At 48.5% G+C, this 26,966-nt stretch overlaps 1 protein-coding gene across 1 annotated transcript; it reads left to right on the top strand.

Moving 5' to 3' along the window:
* The first annotated feature begins 8,428 nt into the window (after nt 1-8,428).
* Nucleotides 8,429-10,377, top strand: EIF1 (eukaryotic translation initiation factor 1). Its single transcript, XM_029076067.2, has 4 exons — nt 8,429-8,615; nt 9,006-9,169; nt 9,266-9,367; nt 9,581-10,377. The coding sequence occupies exons 1-4, from the start codon at nt 8,585-8,587 to the stop codon at nt 9,623-9,625; spliced, it is 342 nt and encodes a 113-aa protein (XP_028931900.1). The 5' UTR covers nt 8,429-8,584; the 3' UTR covers nt 9,626-10,377.
* Nucleotides 10,378-26,966: the final 16,589 nt, after the last annotated feature.

The following is a 26,966-nucleotide window of genomic DNA, read 5'->3' on the forward strand; positions in this document are numbered from 1 at the left end:
GTTATTATGGATTTGTTAAGTGCTGTCATGTATGAAGTTTGATGTTACAAGCACTGTACTAGGCTCTGGGCTAGATATAAATTAATCAGGTCAGACAACAGTCCTTGTCCCCGCATGGGGCTCACAGTCTAGAGGAGAGGGAGAACAGGGATTGAATCCCCATTTTACAGTTGAGGAAACTGAGACAATGGTCTGTCTGACATTTTCTGCCGTGCATGACTGCTCCGATCTGTACTTCTCAGACGTTCTGATGCTGCTCTTTGATGATGTTGTTGACATCGGGGATACGATCAGGCTGCGTGGCTTTTGTTCAGCATGATAGATGATGCATTTACTTGGTAAAAGGGAGCCATTGCTGTTGAGTTTGTCAATCCCATGCAACATGATTCTTATTATTATTATTGTAACTGTTAAGCACTATGCATAAAGCACTAGTCTAAGTGCTGGGGTCTTGTCTTTTGCCATCGAGTCATTTCCGAGCCATAGCGACACTATAGACACATCTCTCCCACAATGCCCCACTCTCCATCTGCAATTATTCTGGCAGTGTACCCATACAGTTTTCTTGTTAAAAATATGGAAGTGATTTACCATTGACTCCTTCCACGTAGTTAGCTTAAGTCTCCACCCTCGACTCTCTCCCATGCTGCTGCTGCCCAGCACGGGTGAGTTTTGACTTGTAACAGATTGCCTTCCACTTGCTAGTCACTGACCGAGCTAGAAATGGAATGGGTAGGCTTCTGCTTGACTCTCCCTCCCATAGCCGAGACTGGTAGAGTAGGAAACGTTCCAGGTGCAACCCTGAGAGGGGTATGCTGGGGTAGATACAAGTTTATATCAGATTGGACAGTCTCTGACCCACATGGGGCTCACAGTCTAAGTAAAACAGGCAGAACAGGTATTGATCTTCATTTCAAAGTCGAGGAAATGGAGATACAGAGAAGTTAAGTGACTTGCCCAAGGTCATAAGGCAGAGAAGTGGTGGAGCTGGGATTAGAACACAGGTCAACTGACTCCCAGGCTAGAGCTCTTTACACTAGGCTACACTGTTTCTCAATTACTTTTTTCCATGTGTTGGCATCAAAATGGTCCATTATAATTTATTTATCTGATGTTGCTCCTGCGATGAATTTGCCTAAGGCCCAATTGGAGCATTTTTTTGTTGTTGCTTTTGTTTGGGGATTTTTTAATGATATTTGTTAAGCACTTATTGTGTTCCAGGCACTCCACTAAGCTCTGGGTAAATACAAGCAAATCCAGGCTGTACACAGTCCATGTTCCACATGGGGCTCACAGTCTTAATTACCATTTTACCTATAACTGAGGCACAGAGAAGTTAAGTAATTTGCCCAAGGTCAAAAAGCAGACAAATGGAGGAGTGTTGACCCAACTCCTTTCCTTCACCACAACTGAGGTCCTAAGCGATTATGATGGTAGCCAAGCATTTTTGTTTCAGAGGCAGGCATAGCTTCCTGTCAGACATAACTGTTCCCTATTAATGCAATTAAATAGTCCAGCATGCCCATTTTCCTTAATGTGCTCCAGAGCTTCCCATGATCCACACAAAGGCCTTACTATAATCAGTAAAACATAGGCGGACCTCCTTTTGATAATCTCTTGTCCTTTCGATTACCCACTGGACAGCAGCAATAATATTTCGCATCTCTCGTCCTTTCCGGAATCCTGCTTGAAAGTCAGGCAATTCACATTCCATGTAGGTCTCCATCTGATACTGGATCATTTTTAGCAATACCTTGCATGTGAGATCAGGAAATTGTATAATAACTGTCGTGTCGCATTTAGTTGTATCACCTGCCTTTGATATAAACTGATCTCTTCCAGTCAGATGGTCACTTGAGTGGTTAGCCAAACCTGTTGACATAATTTGGTAAGAATGTCAACCGATTCCTCTTCAACTGCCTGAAACATCTCAATAGGAAGCCTATCAAAGCCAGGTGCCATGTTTTTGGCAAGACAGTACAAAGCTGATCTAACTTCGCTTTCCATGATGAGCGGCTCTAATTCATAAGGAACATCTTCAAATACATCTTGTATACTGCTAGCCTTCTGGTAACGTGCCTTTGTGTATTCCTTCCATCTCTGATTCCACTGGCCTCATTCGTCATCAGGCTTTTAACAAAGCCAATCTGAAATGTCCCCTTAATTTCTTTAATCTCCTTAAATAGTGATCTTGTCCATCCACATTTGTTATTGACTTCCATTTCTTTACATAGGGTGTTATAATATTCCTGTTTGTCCTTCCTGGCAGACCGCTGGAATTCTCAGCTCAGATCTTTAACCAGGTTCTTTTGTCCTCTGATTTTTGCTTCCTTCCTTTTCCTGGCTACTTCCAGAGTTATATTCGACATCCAATTCCTGTCTTGACTATTGCGTCTGCTTCCTCGCTGACCTCTCTGCCTCCTGTCTCTCCCCACTCCAGTCCATACTTTTTTGTGCCGCCCCAGAGCCTACTCCAAAAGCCAGAAAATAAACAACAAAAAAAAAACTGAGTCGAAGTACAGTGCTTGGCTTATAGTAAGCGTTTAACAAATACCACAGTTATTAAGTTCCGAGGATGATGGGGATGGTCCAGGAGCTGGGCAGATTGTGGCCAGACTACTCCAGCAACCTCCTCACTGGTTTCTCTGCCTCCAACCTTTCCTCCATGCTGCTGCCCAGATCATCTTCTTCATGCCACACTCAGCTCTCACTTCTCCTCTCCCAGGAACCCCCCGCCCGCTTTCCATCATGGCATCCGGGGCCTCCACTCACAACATGCCTCCACACAAGTGGCCATGAGAGATTATTCAGTGCTTAGAACAGTGTTTGGCACATAGTAAGTGCTTAACAAATACCATAATTTATTAATTTTATTTAAGCTGTGGCAAATTCTAGAGAATTTAGAGAAGGAGCATGGCCCGGTGGCAGGAGCACAGGCTTGGGAGTCAGAGGATTTGGGGTCTAATCCTGGCTCTGCCACTTGTCTATTGTGTGGCCCTGGGCAAGTTATTTAACTTCTCTGTGCCTTAGTTATTTCATCTGTAAAATGGGCATTAAGACTGTGAGCCCCATGTGGGACAGGGTCTGTGTCCAACCTGATTACCTTGTATCTACCCCGGTGCTTAGAACAGTGCCTGGAACATAATAAGCACTTAACAAATACAATTAATATTATTATGCCTGGCACACAGCACTTAGCAAGTATGATTATATGATTAATAATAACAGTAAGGTTTACTTTCCATCCAGTAGAGACCCAGATTTCTGAGAGTTGCAGGCCTCACCTGCAGAGAAGACCCCAGAGAGTGGCTCCCTCTTTCTTCTGCAGTCACCAGGATGGAATCTCCAGTCTGCCCTGAGTCCTGGGAGTCCAAGACCCCTGCCATTCACACCTCTGGGCTTCTCCTAGTGCAGATGGCCCTGGACCTTTTTTCTCATCAGTTGCATTCTGCCTGGGCACACATTCCCTGCCACTTATTCTGCGGATCTTCATTCAGAGCAGAAGTCGTGGGTCTTTTTTCAAAAAAATGGTGTTTGTTAAGTGCTCACTATCTGCCAGGCACTGTACTAAGACCTGGGATAGATACAAGCTAATCAGGTTAGACGAAGTCCCTGTCCCACATGGAGCTCATAGTCTTAATCCCCATTTTACAGATGAGGTAAATGAGGCACAGTGAAGTGAAGTGAGTTACCCTAGATCGCGTAGCAGACACGTGGTGGAGCCAGGATTAGAACCCCTAGGCCCATGCTCCATGAACTGGGCCATGCTGCTTTTCTACACTGGGAGAGTACAATAAAGTTGGCAGATATGATCCCTGCCCAGGAGGAGTTTGCAATCTAGTGGTTTGCAAACAACAAGCAACTAACAATCAGTCAATCAGTAATATTTATTGAGCGCTTACTCTACGCAGAGCATTGTACTGAGTGCTTGGGAGAGTACAACAATATAACAGACAGCTTCCCTGCCGATGATGCGCTAATAATGATAATAATAATAGCAACGGTGGTATTTTTTAAGCACTTGCTATGCTATGCTATGCTAAGCACTGCTTAAAGCACTGGGGCAGATACAAGATGATCCAGTCAGATACAATCCCTGTCCCACAAGGGGGGTCACAGCCCAAGGGGGAGAGAGGACATTTTACACGTGAAAAACAGGCACAGGGAAGTTAAGCGACTTGCCCAAGGTCACAGAGCAGGGAAGTAGCAGGGACAGAATTAGAACCCAGGTCTTTTGTCAAGGCCAGTAAACAAGTAGTCCTTGGGTGTGGGCATCCTCAGACTCTCCCTGACTCCAGCTGAGCAGTCCTCAGTTATCCCTCAAAGTAACCTTCCCAGGGTTGTACAGGTTGTAAAGACCGTGTCCTGTGGAGCTGGGGGAAATGGAGGAGTGGCAGACCCCAGGCCCAGGTCTCAAGAGGGCACCGAGCAACACGTGACTCAGTGCCCCTTGTCTTTCTTGGAATCTCTCTGGAGATAATTGGGTTGTCCCCTTCCTGATGACCCCAGCTCCTGCTGCATCCTGCTGCCGGAACTCTTCCCTCTGGCCTGGCTCCAGCAGTCCCCCAGGTCTTAACAGACTACTAGCCAATTAATCTGGTTAATTGACTCTGTGTTTGTTGTGCCAGTGGTTTATTTGTTTCCACCGGCAAGGAAATCCCATGGCAGGGTCAAACATCTATCCCAGGAGATTTCACAAGCATGCTGTCGACTTTAAACCCCCAGTACTCACCATCTGTTTGCTAACAGATAGGTTGGGTTTTAGGGTCTTTTAGCTTGTGGGTTCCATAAGGGATGGGGATTGTTTAAATTCCACCAGTGTATTTTATCCCAGCACTTAGAATCTGTGCTATTATTATTATTATTACTATTACTATTTAAGGTGGCCAGCATGAAACCCACTGTTTCATGAGAAGCGGCATGGTGTAATAAAGCACGGCCCTGGGAGTCAGAAGGACATGGGTTCTATTCCCGAATCCGCCACTTGTCTGCTGTGTGACCTTGGGCAAGGAACTTTACTTCTCTGGGCCTCTGTTACCTCATCTGTAAAATGGGGATTGAGATTGTGAGCCCCACATGGGACAGGGACTGCGTCCAACCCAATTTGCTTGTACAGTGCCTTGCACATAGTAAGTGCTTAACAAATACCAGAATTATTATTATTGTTCATATTCTATCTCGTTATGATGATAACAGTATTTTTGTTAAGTGCTTACTATGTTTCAAGCACTGTTCTAAGTGTAACCAGAATAATCAGGTAATCAGGTTGGATAAAATCAGTCATTCAGTCATTTTTATTGAGTGTTCTATGTAGAGAACTGTACTAAGTGCTTGGGAGAGTATATTGTAATAGAGTGGTAGGCACATTCCCTGCCCACGGTGAGCTTATGGTCTGATGGGGGGTGGAGACAGACATTAATATAATACATGTTAATATGTGTATGAGATATAGGGCTGAGAGTGGGGCTAATATCAAGTGTTTAAAGGTACAGATCTCAATGCAGAGATGATGTGTCATGGAGAGGGAACTGGTGAAATGAGGGCTTAAGTGGGGAAAGCCTCTTGGAGGAGATATGTTTTTAATAAGGCTTTAAAGGTGGAGAGAGCGGTGGTCTGTCTTTTATAACGTAGACTGTGAGCCCCATGTGGGACAGGGACTGTGTCCTATGGATTAAACTTATATCCACCCCAGTGCTTAGAACTGTGGTTGACACATAGTAAGCACTTAATAAATACAGCAGTTATTATTATGGAGAGGGAGTTCCAGGCCAGAGGAAGGTCATGGACAAGGGGTTGGTGGCGAGGCAGATGAGATAGAGTTACGGTGAGGAGTATGGAGTTAGAGGGGCTAAGTGAATGTGCTAGGTTGTGGTAGGAAATCAGCAAGGTAAGGTAGGAGGGAGAGAGCTGACTGAGTGACTTAAAGCAAATGGTAAGGAATATCTGTTTGATGCAGAAGTGGGTAGGCATTCTTGAGGAATGGGAAGACATGGACTGAACTGTTTTTTAGAAAAATAACCCAAAAAGGAGAACGAAGTAAGGCCTGGAGTGTGGAGATCAGTGAGGAGGCTGATGTAGCCATCAAAGTGGGGTATAAGTGCATAGAGTAGTAAAAGTTTGGTTGGATAAGGGAGACGGACATTTACAAATTATGGGAGCAGGTGGAAGAATGAGGATATAAAAGGTAATCATTTGAATGTGTCAGGGTGAAATAGCTGAATAAATAATTTAATATTTTGAGGGGACGAATGGAAGAGTATTATAGAAAAATGATAGGCAGTAGAATTAAATCTAGGCTGGAGAAGGGAAAGGCTGGAGTCAGGGCGGCCGGTTCCAGTGTGTGATGGGGCTGTTTAGGCTTTATCAGTGACATGTAATTGAAGCAAAATGGGGAGGTTTGGAATTTAATTATTTTTCTGGTTTGACAGTGCCCTGCCAGGAAGTCCAGGGATGATAATAATAATAATAATGTTGGTATTTGTTAAGTGCTTACTATGTGCTGAGCACTGTTCTAAGCGCTGGGGGAGATACAGGGTAATCAGGTTGTCCCACGTGAGGCTCACAGTCTTAATCCCCATTTTACAGATAACTGAGGCACAGAGAAGTTAAGTGACTTGCCCACCGTCACACAGCTGACAAGTGGTAGAGTCCGGATTTGAACCCATGACCTGACTCCCAAGTCCGAGCTCTTTCCACTGAGCCACGCTGATGTGAGAAGCAGTTCGGCTCAGTGGAAAGAGCCCGGGCTTGGAAGTCAGAGGAAGTGGGTTCTAATCCCACCTTCGCCACTTGTCAACTATGTGACCTTGGGCAAGTCACTTAGCTTCTCTGTGTCTCAGTTACCTTACCTGTAAAAAGAGGATTAAAAGTGTGAGTGCCACATGGGACAAGCTGATTACCTTGCATCTACTCCAGAGCTTAGAACAGTGCTTGGCACATAGTAAGCACTTAAGAAATACCATAATTATTATTATTATTACCACAGGTCAGGGGAAACGCAGGCCAGAGACACTTGGGCCTAGTAATACCCAAGGTGATCAGGGGGAGATGCGTGAGTGGGAAGGAGGTTGTCCTGAACTTCACCTTTGGAGAACTACACTTGGATTGAGACCTCTTTTCAGTGACAGTGAGAGACCCAAGGGTGATGCTCAGGGGGCCAGAACTAGGGTCACCATGGTCCTCCTAGGGGGCTGACCCAGAAGCCATTGCTGGAGGCGCTTGGTTGACACCCGAACCCCTCAGCGGGTGCGCTTGAACGACTTAGTTGCATCCTGAGGAGACTGAAAGGTTGAGGAAGACGGAGGGGAAAATTAAGGGTCCCTGGAGAAAATTGAGGGGTTCTAAACAGATCTGTGGGGAACTCTGTGGAGTTCAGAGAAGATCTCGAGGTTTTTCTGAGGAGAAACGTCTACGGGCCTTTGGAGATCCCTTTAGGCCTCCTCTCTCTCCAAGGACTACCCTCACTACCATTAGAGAAGCAGTGTGGCTCAGTGGAAAGAGCCCGGGCTTGGGAGTCAGAGGTCATGGGTTCGAATCCCAGCTCTGCCACTTGGCAGCTGTGTGACTGTGGGCAAGTCACTTCACTTCTCTGGGCCTCAGTTATCTGTCAAATGGGGATGAAGACTGGGAGCCTCACATGGGACAACCTGATGACCCTGTATCTCCCCCAGCGCTTAGAACAGTGCTCTGCACAGAGTAAGTGCTCAACAAATACCAACATTATTATCTTTCCTTCTCATACGTGAAGGTAATTTTCCTTTTTGTGGGGCCCACTCCTTCGAGGGTTGGGGATAACCTTGGTTTATAGTGAAGCCTGGTAGCTCAGTGGTAAGAGCCCGAGCTTGGGAGTCAGAGGTCGTGGGTTCGAATCCTGCCTCTGCCAGTTGGCAGCTGGGTGACTGGGCAAGTCACTTCACTGGGCCTCAGTGACCTCATCTGGAAAATGGGGATTAACTGTGAGCCTCACGTGGGACCACCTGATGACCCTGTATCTCCCCCAGCGCTCAGAACAGTGCTCTGCACAGAGTAAGTGCTTAACAAATACTAATATTATTATAATAAAAGTGGGGAGGAGCTCAGCTCGGCACTCGACTGATGCTGCCTGGGAAGCTCCCGCCAGCAGACCCTAGCAGCTGAAAACCGATAAACACAGCGGCGGAGCAGACTTCGCCTCCCCTTTGACTCCTTGGGGGGCCCCCCCTCACCTTCCACTGCGCATGCGCCTCATGGGGGCGGGGGAAGCTCGTCCCCGGGAGGAGACTCCCCCCCTCCCCGCATTGTCCTCTCACTGCGCAGGTGCCATTCCGCCTCCCCGCTCGCTGACCAATCAGGAATGGCCGTTCCCCTGAGCGCGAGGCCCGACGTTAGGGGGCGGGGCCTATACGTGAGGCCGCGCGGTGACGTCATGACGTCGGTATATAAGTGAGCCCCGGCACCGCCCCTCCGCCCCAGTCACTGAGCCGTCGTCGAGGACTCAGCAGCTTTCCCTTTTCGCCCCCCTCACCTCCCGACGCTCCGTCCCCTGCCCGCCTTCTCCCACCGCCTTCCGCAGGCCGTTTCCACCGAGGAAAAGGAATCGTATCGTATGTCCGCTATCCAGAACCTCCACTCTTTCGGTGAGCCGAGGGGCGGGGACGGGGAGGCCTAGGGCGCGGGGAAGCCTGGGGTTTTCGTCGCTCGACTCCAGGCCCGCCTCCCCCTCAAAAATGGAGACCCTCCCCCGCAAAATGGGCGGGGAGGGTGGTCCGAGGGCGGTGGGCCGAAGCTGGCCCCTGGTGGCGCATCTGCTAAGGCCTCCCCTCCCCCCGCCACTTCCCTCGCCCCACCCGCCGCCCGGCCTGACGTCACGCGCCGTTGCCATGGCGACGGGGCGGGCCCGGGGAGTGACGGGCGCGTTGGCCAATGGGGTGCGAGCTGGGCCCGGCGGGGGGGCCCGGGGGCCTGGGGATTGCATCAGCCGGGCGGCGCGCCTGCGCAGACGTCGCTAACCCAGCTGTCCTTCCCAGACCCCTTTGCTGATGCAAGTAAGGGTGATGACCTGCTTCCTGCCGGGACTGAGGATTATATCCATATAAGAATTCAGCAGAGGAACGGCCGGAAGACCCTCACCACTGTTCAGGGCATCGCTGATGATTACGATAAAAAGAAACTAGTGAAGGCGTTCAAGAAGGTGGGTGATGGCTTGGGGGGGGGGGAGGGGCTCCTGACCCTGAATTTCGAGCTCACGGTGTTCATCATCATCTTCTCCGACCTCGTGTTGTTGCAGAAATTCGCCTGCAATGGTACTGTGATCGAACACCCGGAGTATGGCGAAGTGATTCAGCTGCAGGGTGACCAGCGCAAGAACATATGCCAGTTCCTTGTTGAGGTATGGTGCACCCTGGGGGACCCGTGCCCTCCTCTTGCCCCGCTCCTTGGGCTGCGCGGTGGGGGAAGAGAGGTTGGATCTCGGGGACGAGGGAAACGGGGTGGTGTGGCGGGAGGGGGCCGACAGGCCCAGCGGCCCCTGACCCCGTTGGAACGTGTCGTCTGAAAGTGGGGCGCTCTACCACTCTAAAACCTCCCTCCCTTCTCTCTGCAGATTGGGCTGGCCAAGGATGACCAGCTGAAGGTTCATGGGTTTTAAGTGCTTGAGCCTCTCTGAAGCTCGAGTGAGGATTTCCTTGCCATGAGTAGAAAGATTCCCTCCTGTCCCTTGTCAGAAGCTTAAAATCCTCTCAGCTTGTACGATGTAACCGTTGAGGTCTGCTGTAGCTTGGACTAGTGTAACTACTCATGTAATAAACAGAAAGAGCCATGCCGTCTGGTCTTGCAGTGCCTCATTTGAACCAGAGGTAAAGCAGCAGCCAGTGGGCCCCACCAGGTATGGGAGACCAGCCCGGCACTAGATCCCGGCTGCCACGGTCCTCCCGAGGCTGCTTGGCTCCCAGCGCACAGAGCTCCTGTTCCCTACGTGGGCCACCCATGGAGACCTGAAATGCAGAGGATGGGATGAAACCACCTAGCCCTAGAAGTTCTCCTTTCTCCCCACCCCCCGCCCCCACGTGTGAGAGGTGGGGGTGGGGGGTGGAGGAGGAGTTCCTAGTACCTCAAACCTAACCGGGGAGCGTTCCTGTAGTCCGTTTCATCCAGAGAGGGAGTAGATGGTGGCTCCCTCCCTGCCATACGTGGCCACCCACCACCCCTCCCTGCGGTAAGCTTTTGACAAGGGAACCACTTCCAAACTCGTGTATTCAATGTTCATGTAGCGGCCGAGCCTCGGAGCGCGTAACGTACTAGCAACTGCTGCCCAGCGCCATGTGAAGTGACAGACTTGGTTTCTGTTTGATGTGATGTAATGTATTTAAACTCTTATTTAAATAAAACTGGTTTTCAGAACACCGACTCGGTGCTGTGATGTATAGCGGCGCAGGCCAAGCTGGGACTCTGGTGCGCTGCTGCCTGGTTCATGGCACTGGGCAGATACGTTGCTCTCTGGTCCAGGTGGGACTTGGGTGGGGAAACTACCTGTCCCTCCCCCCGCCTCACCAGTGGTTTTTTAATTGATCTGTGGTACAAAGCCCCACTGGGTGTTTAGTGAGCTTTACTTGGCTGCCGGGAGTACAGAAATAGCAACAGTTGTTCCTTGCCCACAATCTTGCTGTTAAGTGGGGGGAGGCAGCAGTGCAAAAACATGAACAGCCAGCTGAACAATAGAAGGGACAGTTACATAATGTAGGAGGGAGAATGCTGGGGTGGGTGAGCTTAAGCAGGAAGGCCTCTCTTCAAGACTCTGTAGACTGGGAGTGCTCTGATCTGGTGGGAGGAGGGGAAAGTACAGACTTGGGGAGGAAAATGCATCGGTCAAATGGGTGTAGAGCACTGGTAAGTGCCTGGGAGAGTACAGTATGATAGCATTGGTAGACATCCTTCCCGTCCATGAGCTTACAGTCTAGAGGGGGAGTGAAATGAGAAAAATATGGGGAAGAGGGAGCATACAAGGCCTAAGTACTGTCTCCCATTCATCTTTGGTGCACTCAGTAAAATTGTATTTAAGTGCTTACTAAGCACTGGGGTGGATGCAAACAGCTTGAAGACAGTCCCTGGCCCATGTGGGGTTCAGTTTCAGTCGAGAAGCAGCGTGGCTCCGTGGAAAGAGCACAGGCTTTGGAGTCAGAGGTCATGGGTTTGAATCCTGGCTCTGCCACTTGTCAGCTGTGTGACTGTGGGCAAGTCACTTAACTTCTCTGTTCCTCCGTTACCTCATCTGTAAAATGGGGTTAAGACTTGAGCCCCACGTGGGACAACCTGATTCCCCTGTGTCTACCCCAGCGCTTAGTGCTCTGCACATAGCGCTTAACAAATACCAACATCATTATTATTATCCCCATTTTATCAGGCCCAGAGAAGTCAGGTGACTTGCCCAGCACAGCTGAGGTGTGGTGGAGCTGGGATTAGAACCCTAGAATTTCTGACTCCCTGGCTTGTGTTGTATCCACTATGCCATGATGCTTCTCTGTGTGGCTGTTATTTGGGATCCTCCTCCTCACCCCACCCCCCCAACACCTGCTCCCATCTACCAACTCTGAAATGGCACTTGGACACAACACAAGGTGCCATCTCTCGACTTTCACCTGGTCTCCCAACACCACACACGCTCCTCTACTCCAAACTTATCTCCCACTGGAATACCCTTCCAAGACTATCCAAGTACCTGGCCAACACACAAGACCCTTGCCACCTTTCCTTTTATGCCACAGACTCCCAGCCCTGCATCGCTTCCACAGTACATGTCTGTTGGGCTTAGGCTGTGGAGTGCCATTGACAAGAATTCAGGCATGAGGCCAACATAGGTCACTTAAGGTGGTATATGTGTTCCCTGCTTCAGCAAAGTTATCTCTCTTCTTTCCTTGACACCCAGCCTGCTGACTCCCACTGCCTTCCACCTATTACAGATCTTTAACACCCTCCTAAAATCCTCATTTCTCCCCTTTTCTCTCCTCACCCACCCTGATGAGATTAAACAGAGTTGAAGCCGTGGGACGTGAGCTCTGCAGTTTTCCCCCTCAGCCCTCCATACTCTCTCATCCTTCTCAACTATCAAGAGGAGATTTCAAATCTTTCTCCACAACCGTCAATTTTGACCCCATTCTTTCTCAACACTTAAAACTTTTGCATTCACTCTTCCCTCCCTGACCACCCTCTTCAACTCTCACTCTCCATTGGCTGCTTCCCCTTGGCCTTCCAACATACATCTACCGTGTCCTAAAAATCCGTGTGTTGACCTTACTGCTACTTCCCATTCCTGTCAAAAATCAAATTATTTGCACTGACTCTACTACTTCAACTCTATTCTTGAATCAATAGAATCCAGTGTCTGCCCTCTTCACTGATTCTATTCTTCCCAAGGTGACCGTTGGCCTCTGCATTATCCTGGACCCAAAATCAATTTTTTACTAGTACTTATCGAGTTCTTTCTACAGAGCACTTCGCCACCACAGGGGCAAGTCTGAAGCAGTGGCAAGCATGAAGCAGTATGGCCTGGTGGAGAGAGCACAGGCCTGGCCGTTCCCAAGAATTCATTCCAATCGTATTTATTGAGCACCTACGTGCAAAACGCTCTCCTAAGCACTTGGAAGAGTACACTGCAACAGAATTAGTCATATTCCCTGTCCACGAGGAGCTTACAGTCGGGATGTGGGGGAGATGGGCAGGCATTAATATGAATGAATTATATTACTATATAATTATATTTATAATTTAAACATGTATATGTTATGGGGTTGGGAGTGGGGTGAATAACAATTGTCCTAAGGTCACAGATTGAAGTGCTTATTCAATGAAGAAAGGAGTAAGCTGGGGGAAAGCCTCTTTGAGAAGATGTGACCTTATTAATGTTTTGAAGGTGGAGAGAGTGGTGGTCTGGTGTATATGGATGGGGAGGGAGTTACAAGCTAGGGGAAGGATGTGGGAAAGAGGTCTACAACAAGATACGTGAGATCGGGGCACAGTGAGCAAACCGTCGCTAGAGGAGCAGTGTGTGGTCTGAGCTGTAGTAGGAAATTAGTGAGTTCGCTCCCAGAGCTTCAACTACCATCCCTATGTAGTTGATTCTCCAATCTACATCTCCCACTCTGACCTCTCATAGCGAGAGGGTGAATAGGGTGGGGAAAATGAGTATTCTACCAAGCGCATAGTACAGTTCTCTGCACACAGTAAGTACTCCATAAAATATTATTGATTGCTTGAGATATAATTTAGTGAGGCTTAGAAGAGGGAAAGAATGATGGTCTTTTGGATGGGACCCCGGTGGGGAGGGATGGGGAGGATTTCCAGGCCAGAGAAGATGTGGACAAAGGATTGGCAGTGAGACCGAGATCAAGGTAGGTGGGCGTTAGAGGAGTGAAGTCTCGTGGGCTGGGTTGGTAGTGGGAGATGAGCAGGGTAAGGTGGGTAAAATGCTATTATCACTACTGTCCTAATCCTCTTCAACACCACTGACCACTCCCTTCAATGAAGCAGCATGACGGAGCAGAAAGAACACGAGCCTGGGAGTCAGAGGACCTGAGTTCTAATCCTGGCTCTGCAGAGGGTAAGTGCTCAATAAATGTAATTGATATAATAATAATGATGGTACTTGTTAAGCACATACTCGGTACCAGGCACTCTTAAGTGTTGGGGTAGATATAAGATAATCGGGTTGGACACAGTTCCTGTCCCAGGTGGGGCTCACAGTTTTAATCCCCATCTAACAGGTTCTTCTGACACCCAGGCCCGTGCTCTATCCATTAGTTCATGCTGCTTTTAGTAGGACTTTAAAGAGGGAAAGAACGATGGTCAGCTGGGTATGAAAGGAGGAGGCAATTCTGAGCACGGGAGTCCAAGGAACTGGCTACTAATCCCAGTTCTGCCACTTGTCTGCTGAGTTACCTTGGTCGAGTCACTTAACATCTCAGGGTTTCAGTTTTCTTATATGTAAAATTGGGATTCGATACCAGGGTTTTTTTGTTGCTTTTTTTTTGGTGGTATTTGATAAGTGCTCACTGTGAACAAGGCACTGTATTAAACACGTGTAGACACAAGACGATTGGGTCGGACACAGTCACTGTCCCACACAGAGCTCACAGTCTAAATTCCCATTTTACAGATGAAGTAACAGAGAAGTGAAGTGACTCGCCCTAGGTCACACAGCACACAAGTGGCAGAACTGGGATTAGAACCCAGTTCCTCTGACTTCCAGGCCTGTGCTCTTTCTACTAGGCCACACTGCTTCTTCCTACCAATTACACAGTGAATCTCATGGGACTGGGACTATACACAACCTGATTATCTTTTATCTACCCCCTGCCCTTAGAACAGTGCTGGGCACATAGTAATCACTTACCAAATACTCTTCTTCTTCTTCTTATTATTATTATTCTCATTCAGCCCGTCAATCATTCAGTGGTATTTCTTGAGTACTCACTTTGTGCAGAGCACTTTACTGAGTGCTTGGGATGAGTTAAAGACATGATCCCTGCCATCTTACAACCTTGTTGGTGAGATAGTAAAATGCAGTACATGCAGGGAATCTCAATCTCAAGTTGTCAGGTGAGGGTCCCTTGGAGACCTGTATCAGGGAGAGGGAGGCTGTGGCCATCAATTAATGGTGTTTATTCAGCACTTATTGTGTGTAGAGCACTGAACTCAGTGCTTGAGAGAGTACAGAACTGAGTAGCCACCATCTCTATCCACAACGAGCTTACAGTCTAGAGGGAGAAACAGAGACAAAATAGATTACAGAGAGGGGAAATCAGAGAGCATGAGGATATGGGCCTAAGTGCTGTGGAGCTGAGGGAGGGGTGAAAAGTGCTTAAAGGGTAATAATAATCATTATGGTATTTGCTAAGTCCTTACTTTGTGCCAAGCACTGATCCATGGTCATAGAAGACCCCATAGGATAGCCAATTAATTGTCCAGCTGAGTTCTTAACTTCTGAAGTTAAATGAGATTAGGTTCAGCCAGAACAGTTTAAAATCAATAAATAATATTTCTGACTGTGTACAAAATGATAATAATGGTATATGTTAAGTGCTTACTATGTGCCAAGCACTGTACTAAGCACTGGAGTGGATACAAGCAAATCAAGTTGAACAGTCTCAGTCCCCATTTTACAGATGAAGGAACTGAGGCATAGAGAAGTGAAGCGACTTGCCCAAAGTCACACAGCAGGCAAGTGGCAGAGCTGGGATTAGAACCCATGACCATCTGACTCCCAGCCCTGTGCTCTATCCCCTACACCATGGCTTAGGTGGCATTTTTACAAGAAAAGTCACGTTTGCGATGACATTGTTTGTGATGGGCAGAATCCAATGAGCCATAAACTGGGAGTCGGGAGTCCTGGTTCTGGTCCATCTGTGAGCCCGTTGCTGGGTAGGGATTGTCCCTATCTTTTGCCGAATTGTACTTTCCAAGCGCTTAGTACAGTTCTGCACATAGTAAGTGCTCAGTAAATGATTGAATAAATGAATGAATTCAACTGATCAATGATATTTATCAAACACTTAATGTGTCCATAGCACTGTACGAAGCACTTGGGAGAGTATGATATGACAGGTTTGGTTGACATTTTCCCTGCCCACAGGCAGGGAACCCTAGAGGGGGAGACAGATATTAAATTGTAGTTGGTCAGTGGTATTTAATGAGCGCTTAATGTGTGCAAAGCACTGTACTGAGCACTTGGGAGAGTACAATGTAACAATAAACCAACACATTCTCTGTCCACAGTGAGTTTACAGTTTAGAGGCTACAACAGGGGAGTTGAGAACCATGGACCAGGTGGAGTCCGGGATATTTCCGGGGGCGGGAAGTATGGCCGGGAGAGAGAGAAGGTTAAGATTGTACCATCTCTGTCTCTGTGGTTCCCAGCAGACGTTTCTGGAACTTGTAGCTGCATAATCTTGGTTTCAGAGCCCAGAAACCAGGATCATTGGTTATGGGACAGAGAGGACCTTCTTTTCTAATGACATCATGGCAGGCAGGTGAATGAGTAGTAAGTAATTGTATTAATAATAATGCTGGTATTTGTTAAGCACTTACTATGTGCCGAGCACTGTTCTAAGCGCAGGGGTAGATACAGGGTCATCAGGTTGTCCCGCGTGAGGCTCACAGTTAATCTCCATTTTACAGATGAGGTAATTGAGGCACCGAGAAGTTAAGTGACCTGTTAATGGTTTATTGTGTACAGAGCACTGTATTAAGAGCCAGGAAAGAATATGTACTTATTATTATATTATGTAAATATTATTATGCAGCTATGAACATAAGTGCTGTAGAACTGAGGGTGGGGTGAATATCAAGTGCTTAAAGGGTACAAATCCAAGTGCCAGTGGGATGCAGAAGGGAGAGGGAGTAAGGGAGTTGAGGGCCTAGTCGGGGAAGGCCTCTTGAAGGAAATATGATTTGAATCAGGTTTTGGAGTTGGGAAGAGTGGTGGTCTGTCAGATATGGGGGTGGTGAGGGGGAGTTCCAAGCCAGAGGGAAGTCATGGGCAAGGGGTCAGCGGCAAAAGAGATGAGATCGAGGTACGGTGAGTAGATTGGCATTAGAGGAGCCAAGTGGGTTGTATTAAGAAATAAGCGAGGCAGCAACAATCGTACTTATTGAGCATTTACTGTGTGCAGAGCACTATACTAAACGCTTGGAAGAGTACAGTATAACCGTTGGTAGACATGATCCCTGCCTGCAAGGATCTTACAATCTAGAGTGACAGCCTACCTCCTCCAAGAAGCCTTCCCTGACCAAGCCCTCCTTCCTCTTTTTCCACTCCCTTCTGTGTCATCCTTTATTCATCCCCTCTCCCAGCCCCACGGCACTAAAGTACATATCTGTAATTTATTTATTTATATTAATGTCTGTCTCCCACTCTAGATGTAAGCTCACTGTGCGCAGGGAATGATTCTGTTTATTGTTATATTGTACTCTCCCAAGCCCTTAGTACAGGACTCTGCACACAGTAAGTGCTCAATAAGTACGACTGATTGCTGCCTCACTAACTTGATATTGATATTAAGTGCTCAGTAAATACGATTGAATGAATGAATCTGCCACCTTTGACCCTCTGACCAGCTGAGCCAGAATTCACTCCACTGGAAGGGCACTAAAGCCAGCCTTATTGTCTGAAATGCCAAACTCTTGGTGAGTTTGTGCCCCTACCAGGGGGTGGGCTAGCAGGGCCCCAGTCATTCCGTTTTGACAGAGACTTGCCCAGGCCTGTGCCCCCCTGCTCTCTTGCCCACAGTTTAGACTGTGCTGGGCAGCCACTCCCTGCCAAGAAAGTAGCATGATGTAGTAGGTAGAGCACAAGCCTAGGAATCAAAATGTCATGGGTTCTAATCCCGGCTCTGCCACTTGTTTGTATCCACCCCAGCGCTTAGTACAGTAGCTCTTTACAAATATCCAATTATTGTTGTTATTATCTGCCATGACTAGACTCTTCCCTAGGATGGATTTTGCCTGGGCCGGAGGTTGCCCACCCAGCCCCTCTGCCCTCCTTACCCCCCGCCTCCAGCCCAGCCGAGCCTGTCAGAGCAGGGTTGGCTTCCGCTACCTTCCCCTCCGGCCTGCCGCCTGCCACTTCTGGCCCCTCCGAAACAGGCTCTTGACCATCGTCTCAGAGTCCACCTCAGTAATAATAATAATTACGGTATTTGTTAAGTGCTTACTATGTGCCAGGCACTCTACTAAGCACTGGGGTAGATACAAAATAATCAGATTGGACATAATCCTGTCCCACATGGGGCTCACGGTCTCAATCCCCATTTTACAGGTGAGGTCACTGAGGCACAGAGAAGTGAAGTAACTTGCCCAAGGTCACACAGCAGACAAGTGGCAGAGCTGGGATTAGAACCCATGACCTTCTGACTACCAGGCTCATGCTCTATTCACTACGCCATGCTGCTTTCCTCAGTCGGTCAGTCAGTCAATCATATTTATCAATACTGTGTGCAGAACACTGGACTAAGCGCTAGGGAGAGTACAACCGAAACCCAATCCAACCTGACCCAGGACCAACATGGGCCAATCTGGGAGGGATTTCGCCCAATGTTGTCCCAAGCAGTGGGGCTTAAAAACTCTGGCCAGGGGTAGCCAGAAACCCCGGCGCATGCGTACCAAGACCCCCTCAACCCATCCCCTGGCCCCACCAGCACAGTCTTATCCAGTTCAGAGCCAGCGGTTGCTTCAGCTAAAAGGGGAGGGAGACACGTAGAAGCCCCAGGTGGGCACAAACGGGTGCCCCATCCCCCTGTGCAACATCTCTGCAGGCCAGGCACTGAGAGGGCACACCTATGGGGCAAATGCCCCTCCCCCCCAATCCCAGGCATGGAGTTGTTGACTTGGACACCACAACAGCAGCGTCGTTGTTCTCCTGCCACCAGCCAGGGAGGTGTTGCCAGGGCCTGGGTGAGTGCTCTTCCGTGGGCAGCCTGGCTAAGTGGCACCAAGAATCAATTAGAGCTCCAGTAACGAGGGCCAAGGGCGGGGAGGATCAGTCACCCTTGGCAGCACTTTGGTTCCCCTTGACCTAGGACCACCCTCTCCCAGTGCCACCCACCGCTCAGACAGGCTCTGGCACTAGGGAAGGATGGTAGGGCCTGGCACTGAGTGGAGACGTGGGCACAAGCCTTTTTTCCCCACAATACAAGTGTCTAGCAAGTGGCTAATTAGGTGACTGGCCTGGCTTGATAATTGGGGGGTAGGAAAGGCACAGAATGGCGTAGTGAATAGAGCATGAGCCTGGGAGTCAGAAGGTCATGGGTTCTAATGCTGGCTCTGCCACTTGTCTGCTGTGTGACCTTGGGCAAGTCACTTCACTTCTCCGTGCCCCAACGTCTCAGCTCCGAAAATACCACCTCCAGCGGGCAACTGCTGGAGATGGAGGCTGTGAAGCGGTCTGGCCCAGCGGAGAGAGCACAGGCATGGGTGTCAGAAGGACCGGAGTCCAATCCCAGCTCCGCCATTTGACTGCTGTATGACCTTGGGCGAATCACTTCACGTCTCTGTGCCTCAGTGACCTCATGTGCAAAATGGGGATTAAGACAGTGAGCCCCGTGTGGGTCAGGGACTGTGTCCAACTTGATTACCTTGTATCTCCCCAAGGGTTTAGTACAGTGCTTGGCACACAGTAAGCACTTAAATACAGACAAGCAGCGTGGCTCAGTGGAAAGAGCACGGGCTTTGGAGTCAGAGGTCATGGGTTTGAATCCCGGCTCAGCCACTTGCCAGCTGTGTGACTGTGGGCAAGTCACTTCACTTCTTGGTGCCTCAGTTACCTCATCTGTAAAATGGGGATGAAGACTGTGAGCCCCATGTGGGACAACCTGATTCCCCTGTGTCTACCCCAGCGCTTAGAACAGTGCTCGGCACATAGTAAGCGCTTAACAAATACCAACATTATTATTATTATTATTGTCAGCTGTGTGACTGTGGGCAAGTCACTTCACTTCTCTGTGCCTCAGTTCCCTCATCTGTCAAATGGGGATGAAGACTGTGAGCCTCACGTGGGACAATCTGATGATCCTGTATCTCCCCCAGCGCTTAGAAAAGTGCTCTGCACAGAGTAAGCCCTTAAATACCAACATTATTATTATTATTTTAAAAACAGTTGACAGCGTGGCTCAGTGGAAAGAGCATGGGCTTTGGAGTCAGGGCTCATGAGTTCGAATCCCAGCTCTGCCACTTGTCGGCTGTGTGACTATGGGCAAGTCACTTAACTTCTTTGTGCCTCAGTTCCCTCATCTGTAAAATGGGGATTAAGACTGTGAGCCCCACGTGGGACAACCTGATTCCCCTATGTCTACCCCAGCGCTTAGAACAGTGCTCGGCATATAGTAAGCGCTTAACAAATACCAACATTATTATTATTATTATTCCCCCATCGGCCAACAGGTCCAGATGCGTAAGCTTGGCAGTTCTCCTTTGAGGACACTAGAGGGCGCCACCCCCCATCTTTTCCGCGTTATACGGAGACGGTAATAATAATAGTAAGGTTGGTATTTGTTAAGCGCTTACTATGTGTAGAGCACTGTTCTAAGCGCTGGGGTAGACACAAGGGAATCAGGTTGTCCCACATGGGGCTCACAGTCTTAATCCCCATTTTAGAGATGAGGTAACTGAGGCCCAGAGAAGTTAAGTAACTTGCCCAAAGTCACCCAGCTGACAAGTGGCAGAGGGGAATTCGAACCCATGATCTCTGACTTCAAAGCCCATGCTCTTTCCACTGAGCCACGGTAGAGCATTCAACAGGTCCTTTCCCCTCTCTCTGGGTAGGGCTGACTTTCGACCTTAGGAATCAATAACAATAATAATAATTATGGTACTTATGAAGCGCTTACTATGTGCCAAGCACTGTTCTAAGCGCTATGATTCTATTTATCTTGATGATATTGACGGCAGAATACCTGTCTCCCCCGTTTAGACCGTGAGCCCTATGTTGGGCAGAGATGGTCTCTATCTGTTGCCGAATTGGACATTCCAAGCGCTTAATACAGCGCTCTGCACAAAGTAAGCGCACAATAAATACGATTGAATGAATACAAGTTAATCAGGTTGGACACAGTCCCTTTGCCACACAGGACTCACCGTCTCAATCCCCATTTTACAGATGAGGAAACTGAGGGCCAGAGAAGTTACGTGACTTGCCCAAGGTCACACAGCAGGCACTTGGCAGAGCCGGCAGAACCCAGGTCCTTCTGACTCCCAGGACTGTGCTCTATCCACTAAGCCACGCTGCTTCTCAATCAATCAATGGTATTTATTGACTATTTACAATGTGCAGAGCACTGTATAAGTCCTGACTTGACTCCAGAACCACCCCTGTGCTCCAACCATGACATTTGGGAAATTCTTAATACCTAATAATAATTACGAATTGGGGTATTTGTTAAGGTGCTTACTGTGTGCCAGACACTATACTAAGCGCTGGAGTAGATACAAGGTAATTAGGTCAGACTGTGTGTCCCACACAGAGCTCACAGACTTAATCCCCATTTTACAGGTGAGGGAACTGAGGCACAGAGAAGTTCATTGACTTGCCCAAGGTCACACAGCAGACAAATGGCAGAGCCAAAATTAGAACCCAAGTCCTATCTACCTTACTAGCCCTAATCTCTCCCCTTCTCTGCAATCATGCATCTCCTGCCTCCAGGACAGCTCTAAATGTAACTTTGGCAGTTCTCCCAATAGCCCCTCTACCTCCACGTGTCCAAATTCCTCATCTTCCCTCCCAAACCCTTTCCACCACCTCACTTCCCCATCACAGTCACTACCACCACCACCATCACCCCCTTCTCCAAAGCCTGTGATATTATTCTTCTGTCTCTCAACTTTCACAGATATTTACTAAAACTTGCTGGGTTTTCCTCCACATTTCCCAGATCCCTGACCCCTTCCCCCAGTCAGTAAATCAATGGTATTTATTAAGCACTTACTGTTTAGAGCACTGTACTAAGTGTTTAGGGAGAGTATTATCATCATCGATGGTATTTATTAAGCGCTTACTGTGCAGAGTACCATACTAAGTGTTTGGGAGCGTACTCTGCCAACTGAGTGGATAGTCACATTCCTGCCCACAGCAAGCTTGCGGACTAGAGTATTTACTGTCTAGCACTTTCTAAGTACTTAACTCATTCCCATGCCCATCTTTCCATTCTCCTCTTTCTTCCTATCAACAACTGATTTTGTCTGCCTCCCCTGCTCGATTGTAAGCTCCTTGGCTGCAGCAATGTGACTTGTTGGAAAGGGCAGAGGGCCTGGGAGTCAGAGGACACAGGTTCTAATTCTTGCCCTGTCACTTGCCTGCTTTGTGACCTTGGGCGAGTCAGTGAACTTCTCTGTGCCTCAGCTACCTCATCTGTTAAATGAGGATTAAGACAGTGAACAGCATGTGGGATATGCACTGTATCCAACCTAATTAGCTAGTATCTACCTCAGGGCCTGGCACATAGTAAGCATTTACAAATACCATCAAAATAATAATAATAATAAAGGAATTAGGTCTTCAAAGCTATTGTACTCTTCTAAGTCCTTAGGACAGTGCTTTGCATGCAGCATGCGGGAAATGAATATTATTGATTGATATGTACACATCATCACTTCAGTATGTATGTGTATACATGTCAGCTAGCCAATGTATATATCTGCATACAGTGTGCATGAGTCAGTTTGTGGGCCTGGGCGTGCCTGCACTTTTTGTGTATATATATACAGGTGGGTAGACAAATATGGGAAGCAGCATGGCATAGTGGATAGAGCACGGATGAGGGAATCAGAAGGTCATGGGTTCTAATCCCAACTCTGCTGCTTGTCTGCTGTGTGGCTTTATGTAAGTCACGACTTCTCTGGGCCTGTTATCTCATCTGTAAAATGGGATTAAGACTCTGAGCCTTATGCAGGACAGGGACTGTGTCCAAACTGATTTCCTTGTACCCACCCCAGTGCTTAGAATGGTGCCAGGGCACAGAGTAAGTATTTAAGAAATACCAGAATTATTATCACACGTGGTAGCGTGCATATCTGCTTATGTGTGTCTGCATGGGGGGGGGCTGTATTTTTGTCAGTGTTTGCAGAAACAATTCCTGCCCATGTCCTGCTGGTGGTGGCATATTTCTTTCCCTTTTGAACCTCTAGAGTCTGAGCCAAGCCCACCAGAATGGCTAGGGACCACCCCCTCGTCGGCTGAGCTCTCCCCAAAAATGGGTTCATGCGGACCTGCTAGGCCCAGCTCTGGGAGATGCCTTATGTGGGGACTGGAGTATCGCTCACAGTGCTCCCCTTTCCCACTCCGCCGGGGACCGCCCCCTGCTTTGCTCTTACCTGGACAGCTCACGGGACCCTGGCTCCAGGCTCGCTGCTGGACACAACCAGATAATACTAATAATTATGGTACTTGTTAAATGCTTACTATGTGCCAAGCACTGTTCTAAGCACTGGGGTAGATACAAGTTAATCAGGTTGGACACAGTCTCTGTCCCAAATTGGGCTCACAATCTTAATCCCCACTTTTCAGAGATGAGGTAACTGAGGCCCAGAGAAGTTAAGTGACTTGCCCAAAGTCAAACAGCAGACAAGTGAAGGAGCGGGGATTAGAACCCATGAACCAGATGGGGGTTTCCACCCCCACTGAGGCAGCACCAGGTAACGGCGGGCACAGGGGAGGGTGGGGGCAGGGGCTCTATTCTTCTCCCATTCTCCCTGCTCCCCCTGCCAAGATTAAAGCTTTCTGTCGCGGTTCAATAAAGTCAATAGGGTCTCATTATCCTCAGTGACCATCTGTCCCATCGCTTACTCAGCAGAGCGGGCATGAAGGCTAGAGGCTGGACTGGGGGCAAGGTGAAACTGGAATAGCCATTCCCTGATCCCATTACTGGTTGCTGGAGCTGAATAAGGGCAGCGATTAGGGAAAAAGGAGGAAATCTTTTCCAATGGGAGGGGATGCATGGGGAAATCTGCTCTTATGGGAAAATGACTGCAGGTTCTGGGTTTTGGACAAATCCATGATCAGAGGTCCTACCTTGGGCACTGACTGGGAGTCAGGGATGAAGAGGTGAGAGTTTCTGGGGGAGGGATGATCTGAGCTGGGAATTGACAGAGAAGAGTTAGTGGTATTGGGTGGTCCGTGCTGGATCTTTGGGGGAGAGTCGAGAATGGAAAGAGCAGAGTTAGTAGTGTTGGATGGTCCATGCTGAAAATTTAAGGGAGAGTCAGAGATGGAGAGGAGAGAATTAGGGGTGGTGGGTGGTCCATGCTGGAGCACTGTGAGGAGTCAAAAGTGGACAGGAGTTAGGGGGGTGTTGAGTGATCATTAAGAATAACTGTGGTATTTGTTAAGCACTTACTATGTCCCAAACACTGTACTAATCACTGGGGGGAGATACAAGCAAATTGGGTTGGACACAGTCCCTATCCTATATGGGGTTCACAGTCTCAGATCCCCATTTACAGATGAGGTATTTGAGGTCCAGAGAAGTGAAATGACTTGATCAAGGTCACTGAGCAGACAGGTGGACATGTGGTGGAGCCGGGATTAGAACCCATGACCTTCTGACTCCCAGGCCCGTGCTCTATCCACTAAGCGACGCTGCTTCTCAAGATGGGAGAGAGGGGTTGGATCAAGGCCTGTGGGAGCATTCGGCAGGACAGAGCAGGTCAGGGCAGAAGCTGGGGCCAAAAGGAACTGGGCTCCCAAGATGACACGCTGTCAGGGGCCTGGGACAGGAATGAGAGGTGGGAATGGAAGGACAAGTAGAGGAGCCATTACTTGCCCCACTTTCAAAGCCTTATTAAAGGACATCTCCTCCAGAGGTCTTCCCTAAGTACCCCCTTTCCTCTTCTCCCATTCCCTTTGGCATCACCCTGACTTGCTCCCTTCATTCACACACCCCCTCCCAGCCCCACAGCCCTTATGTACATATCTGTAATTTATTTATACTGTTTGTCTCCTCCTCTCGACTGTGAGCTCGTTATGGCAGAGAATGTGTCTGTTATATTGTACTCTCCCACGTGCTTAGTACAGTGCTCTGCACACAGTAAGTGCTCAGTGAGCCCACTGTGGGTAGGAATGTATCAGTTTGTTGTTATATTGCACTCTCCCAAGTGCTTAGTACAGTGCTTTGCATACAGTAAGAGCTCAGTAAATACAATTGGATGAATAAATACGAATGAATGAAGTCTGCAATTTATTAATAATAATAATAATAATGTTGGTATTTAAGCGCTTACTATGTGCAGAGCACTGTTCTAAGCGCTGGGGTAGATACAGGGTAATCAGGTTGACCCACATGAGGCTCACAGTTAATCCCCATTTTACAGATGAGGTAACTGAGGCACAGAGAAATTAAGTGACTTGCCCACAGTCACACAGCTGACAAGTGGCAGAGCTGGGATTCAAACCCATGACCCATTCAAACCCATTCAAACTTAGCTGCGAGGGTGCACCAATTCCTTCTGGAACATTCCTGCGACAGGGGTCAGGGAGGGTTCGGCTACAAAGGAGGAGCCCCCAGTTTATGGTCAAGCAGAAGGTCCTGTCCACTGACTTCCAAGCTTCCTCTTATCAACTCTCTTAACTTGCAATTCCCTAGCTGGCTTTCTTCACTCAGCCCAAGCTCATCTTCTAACTACACCTTCACCCTCAACTCTGTCAGTCAGTTGGGCAGTCGTATTTACTCATTCAATAGTATTTACTGAGCCCTTACTGTGTGCAGAGCACAGTACTAAGCGTTTGGAAAGTACAATTCAGCAACAGAGACAATCCCTGTCCACACCCGGCTTACAGTCTAGAAGGAGGGGAGACGGACATCAAAACAAGTAAACACAGGGGAGGGGGAGCTGAGGAAAAGGGGGGCTTAGTCTGGAAGACCTCATGGAGGAGGTGAGCCTTCAATAGGGCTTTGTAGGGGGGAAGTGTGACTGGCAGATTTGAGGAGGGAGGGTATTCCAGGCCAAAGGTAGGACGTGGGCCAGGGGTCGACAGTGGGCCAGGTGAGAACGAGGCAAAGTGAAAAGGTTAGTACCAGAGGAGCGGAGTCTGCAGGCTGGGATGTAGAAGGGGAAGGGAGGTAAGAGAGGGCAAGGTGATGGAGAGCTTTGAAGCCAATAGTGAGGTTTTGACTGATCCAGAGGTTGATAGGCAGCCACTGGAGATTTTTGAGGAGGAAGGTGACGTGCCCAGAATGTTTCTGTAGAAAGATAATCCAGGCAGCAGAGTGAAATATGGGCTGAAGTGGGGAGAGACAGGAGATTGGGAGGTCAGAAAGAAGGCTGATGCAGTAATTAAGTCAGGATAGGATAAGTGACTGTACTAATGTAGTAAGAGTTTGGATGGAGAGGAAAGGGAGGATGTTGGTGGTAATGTGAAGGTAAGACTGGCAGGCTTTGGTGACGGATTGAATATGTGGGCTGAATCTGGCAGGCTTTGGAAATGGATTGGATACATGGGCTGAATGAGAGAGCGGAGTCAAGGAGGACACCAAGGTTGCGGGCTTGAGAGACGGGAAGGATGGTTGTGCCATCCACAGTGATGGGAAAGTCAGGGAGAGGACAGGGTTTGGGAGGGAAGATTAGGAGTTCTGTCTTGGATAGGTTGAGTTTGAGGTGATGGGAGGACATCCAAGTAGAGATATCCTGAAGGCAGGAGGAAATGCAAGCCTGGAGGAAGGGAGAAAGAAGAAGGAGAGGAGATGTAGATTTGGGTGTCATCCGAATAGAGATGATAGTTGAAGCCGTAGGAGCGAATAAGTTCACCAAGGGAGTGAGCGTAGATGGAGAACAGAAGGGGACCGAGAACTGCCACTGAGTTCTACAGTTCCTAACTACAGTTAGGGGATGGGACGGGGAGGAGGACCCCACGGAGAAGACTGAGAATGAGCAGCCAGAGAGATAAGAGGAGAACCAGGGGAGGACAGAGTCCTTGAAGCCGAGGTTGGATAACGTATTGAGGAGAAGGGGATCGTCCCCAGTGTCAAAGGCAGCTGAGAGCACTTATTGTGTGCAGAACACTGTACTAAGTGCTTGGGAGAGTACAATACATTCCCTGCCCACAACGAGCTTGCAGTCTAGAGGGGGAGAAAACATTAATATAAATTACAGATATGTACATAAGTGCTGTGGGGCTTAGAGGAGGGATGAATAAAGGGAGCATGACAGGGCAATTCCAAAGGGAGTGGGAGAAGAGGAGAAGAAAGTCAGGGAAGGCCTTTTGGAGGAAAGTGCCTTCAGTAAAGCTTTGAAGGAGGAGAATGTCACTGTCTGTCAGATTTGAAGGAGAGGAATGTCACTGTCTGTCAGATATGAGGAGGGAGGGTGTTCCAGGCCATAGGCAGGACGTGGGCGAGGAAGATAGATGAGATCAAGGTACAATGAGAAAGTTACCATTAGAGGAGCAAAGTGCACAGGCTGGGGTGTAGTAGGAGAGTAGCGAGGTGAGGTAGGAGGGGTCAAGGTCCATATCC

Source organism: Ornithorhynchus anatinus, chromosome 11, assembly GCF_004115215.2.
Source record: "Ornithorhynchus anatinus isolate Pmale09 chromosome 11, mOrnAna1.pri.v4, whole genome shotgun sequence".
NCBI lineage: Eukaryota > Metazoa > Chordata > Mammalia > Monotremata > Ornithorhynchidae > Ornithorhynchus > Ornithorhynchus anatinus.

Coding starts and splice junctions, on each gene's coding strand:
- EIF1 (XM_029076067.2), top strand. CDS start 8,585: ATGTCCGCTATCCAGAACCTCCACTCTTTCG. Junction 9,170..9,265: donor TAGTGAAGGCGTTCAAGAAG/GTGGGTGATGGC, acceptor GTGTTGTTGCAG/AAATTCGCCTGCAATGGTAC. Junction 9,368..9,580: donor TATGCCAGTTCCTTGTTGAG/GTATGGTGCACC, acceptor TTCTCTCTGCAG/ATTGGGCTGGCCAAGGATGA.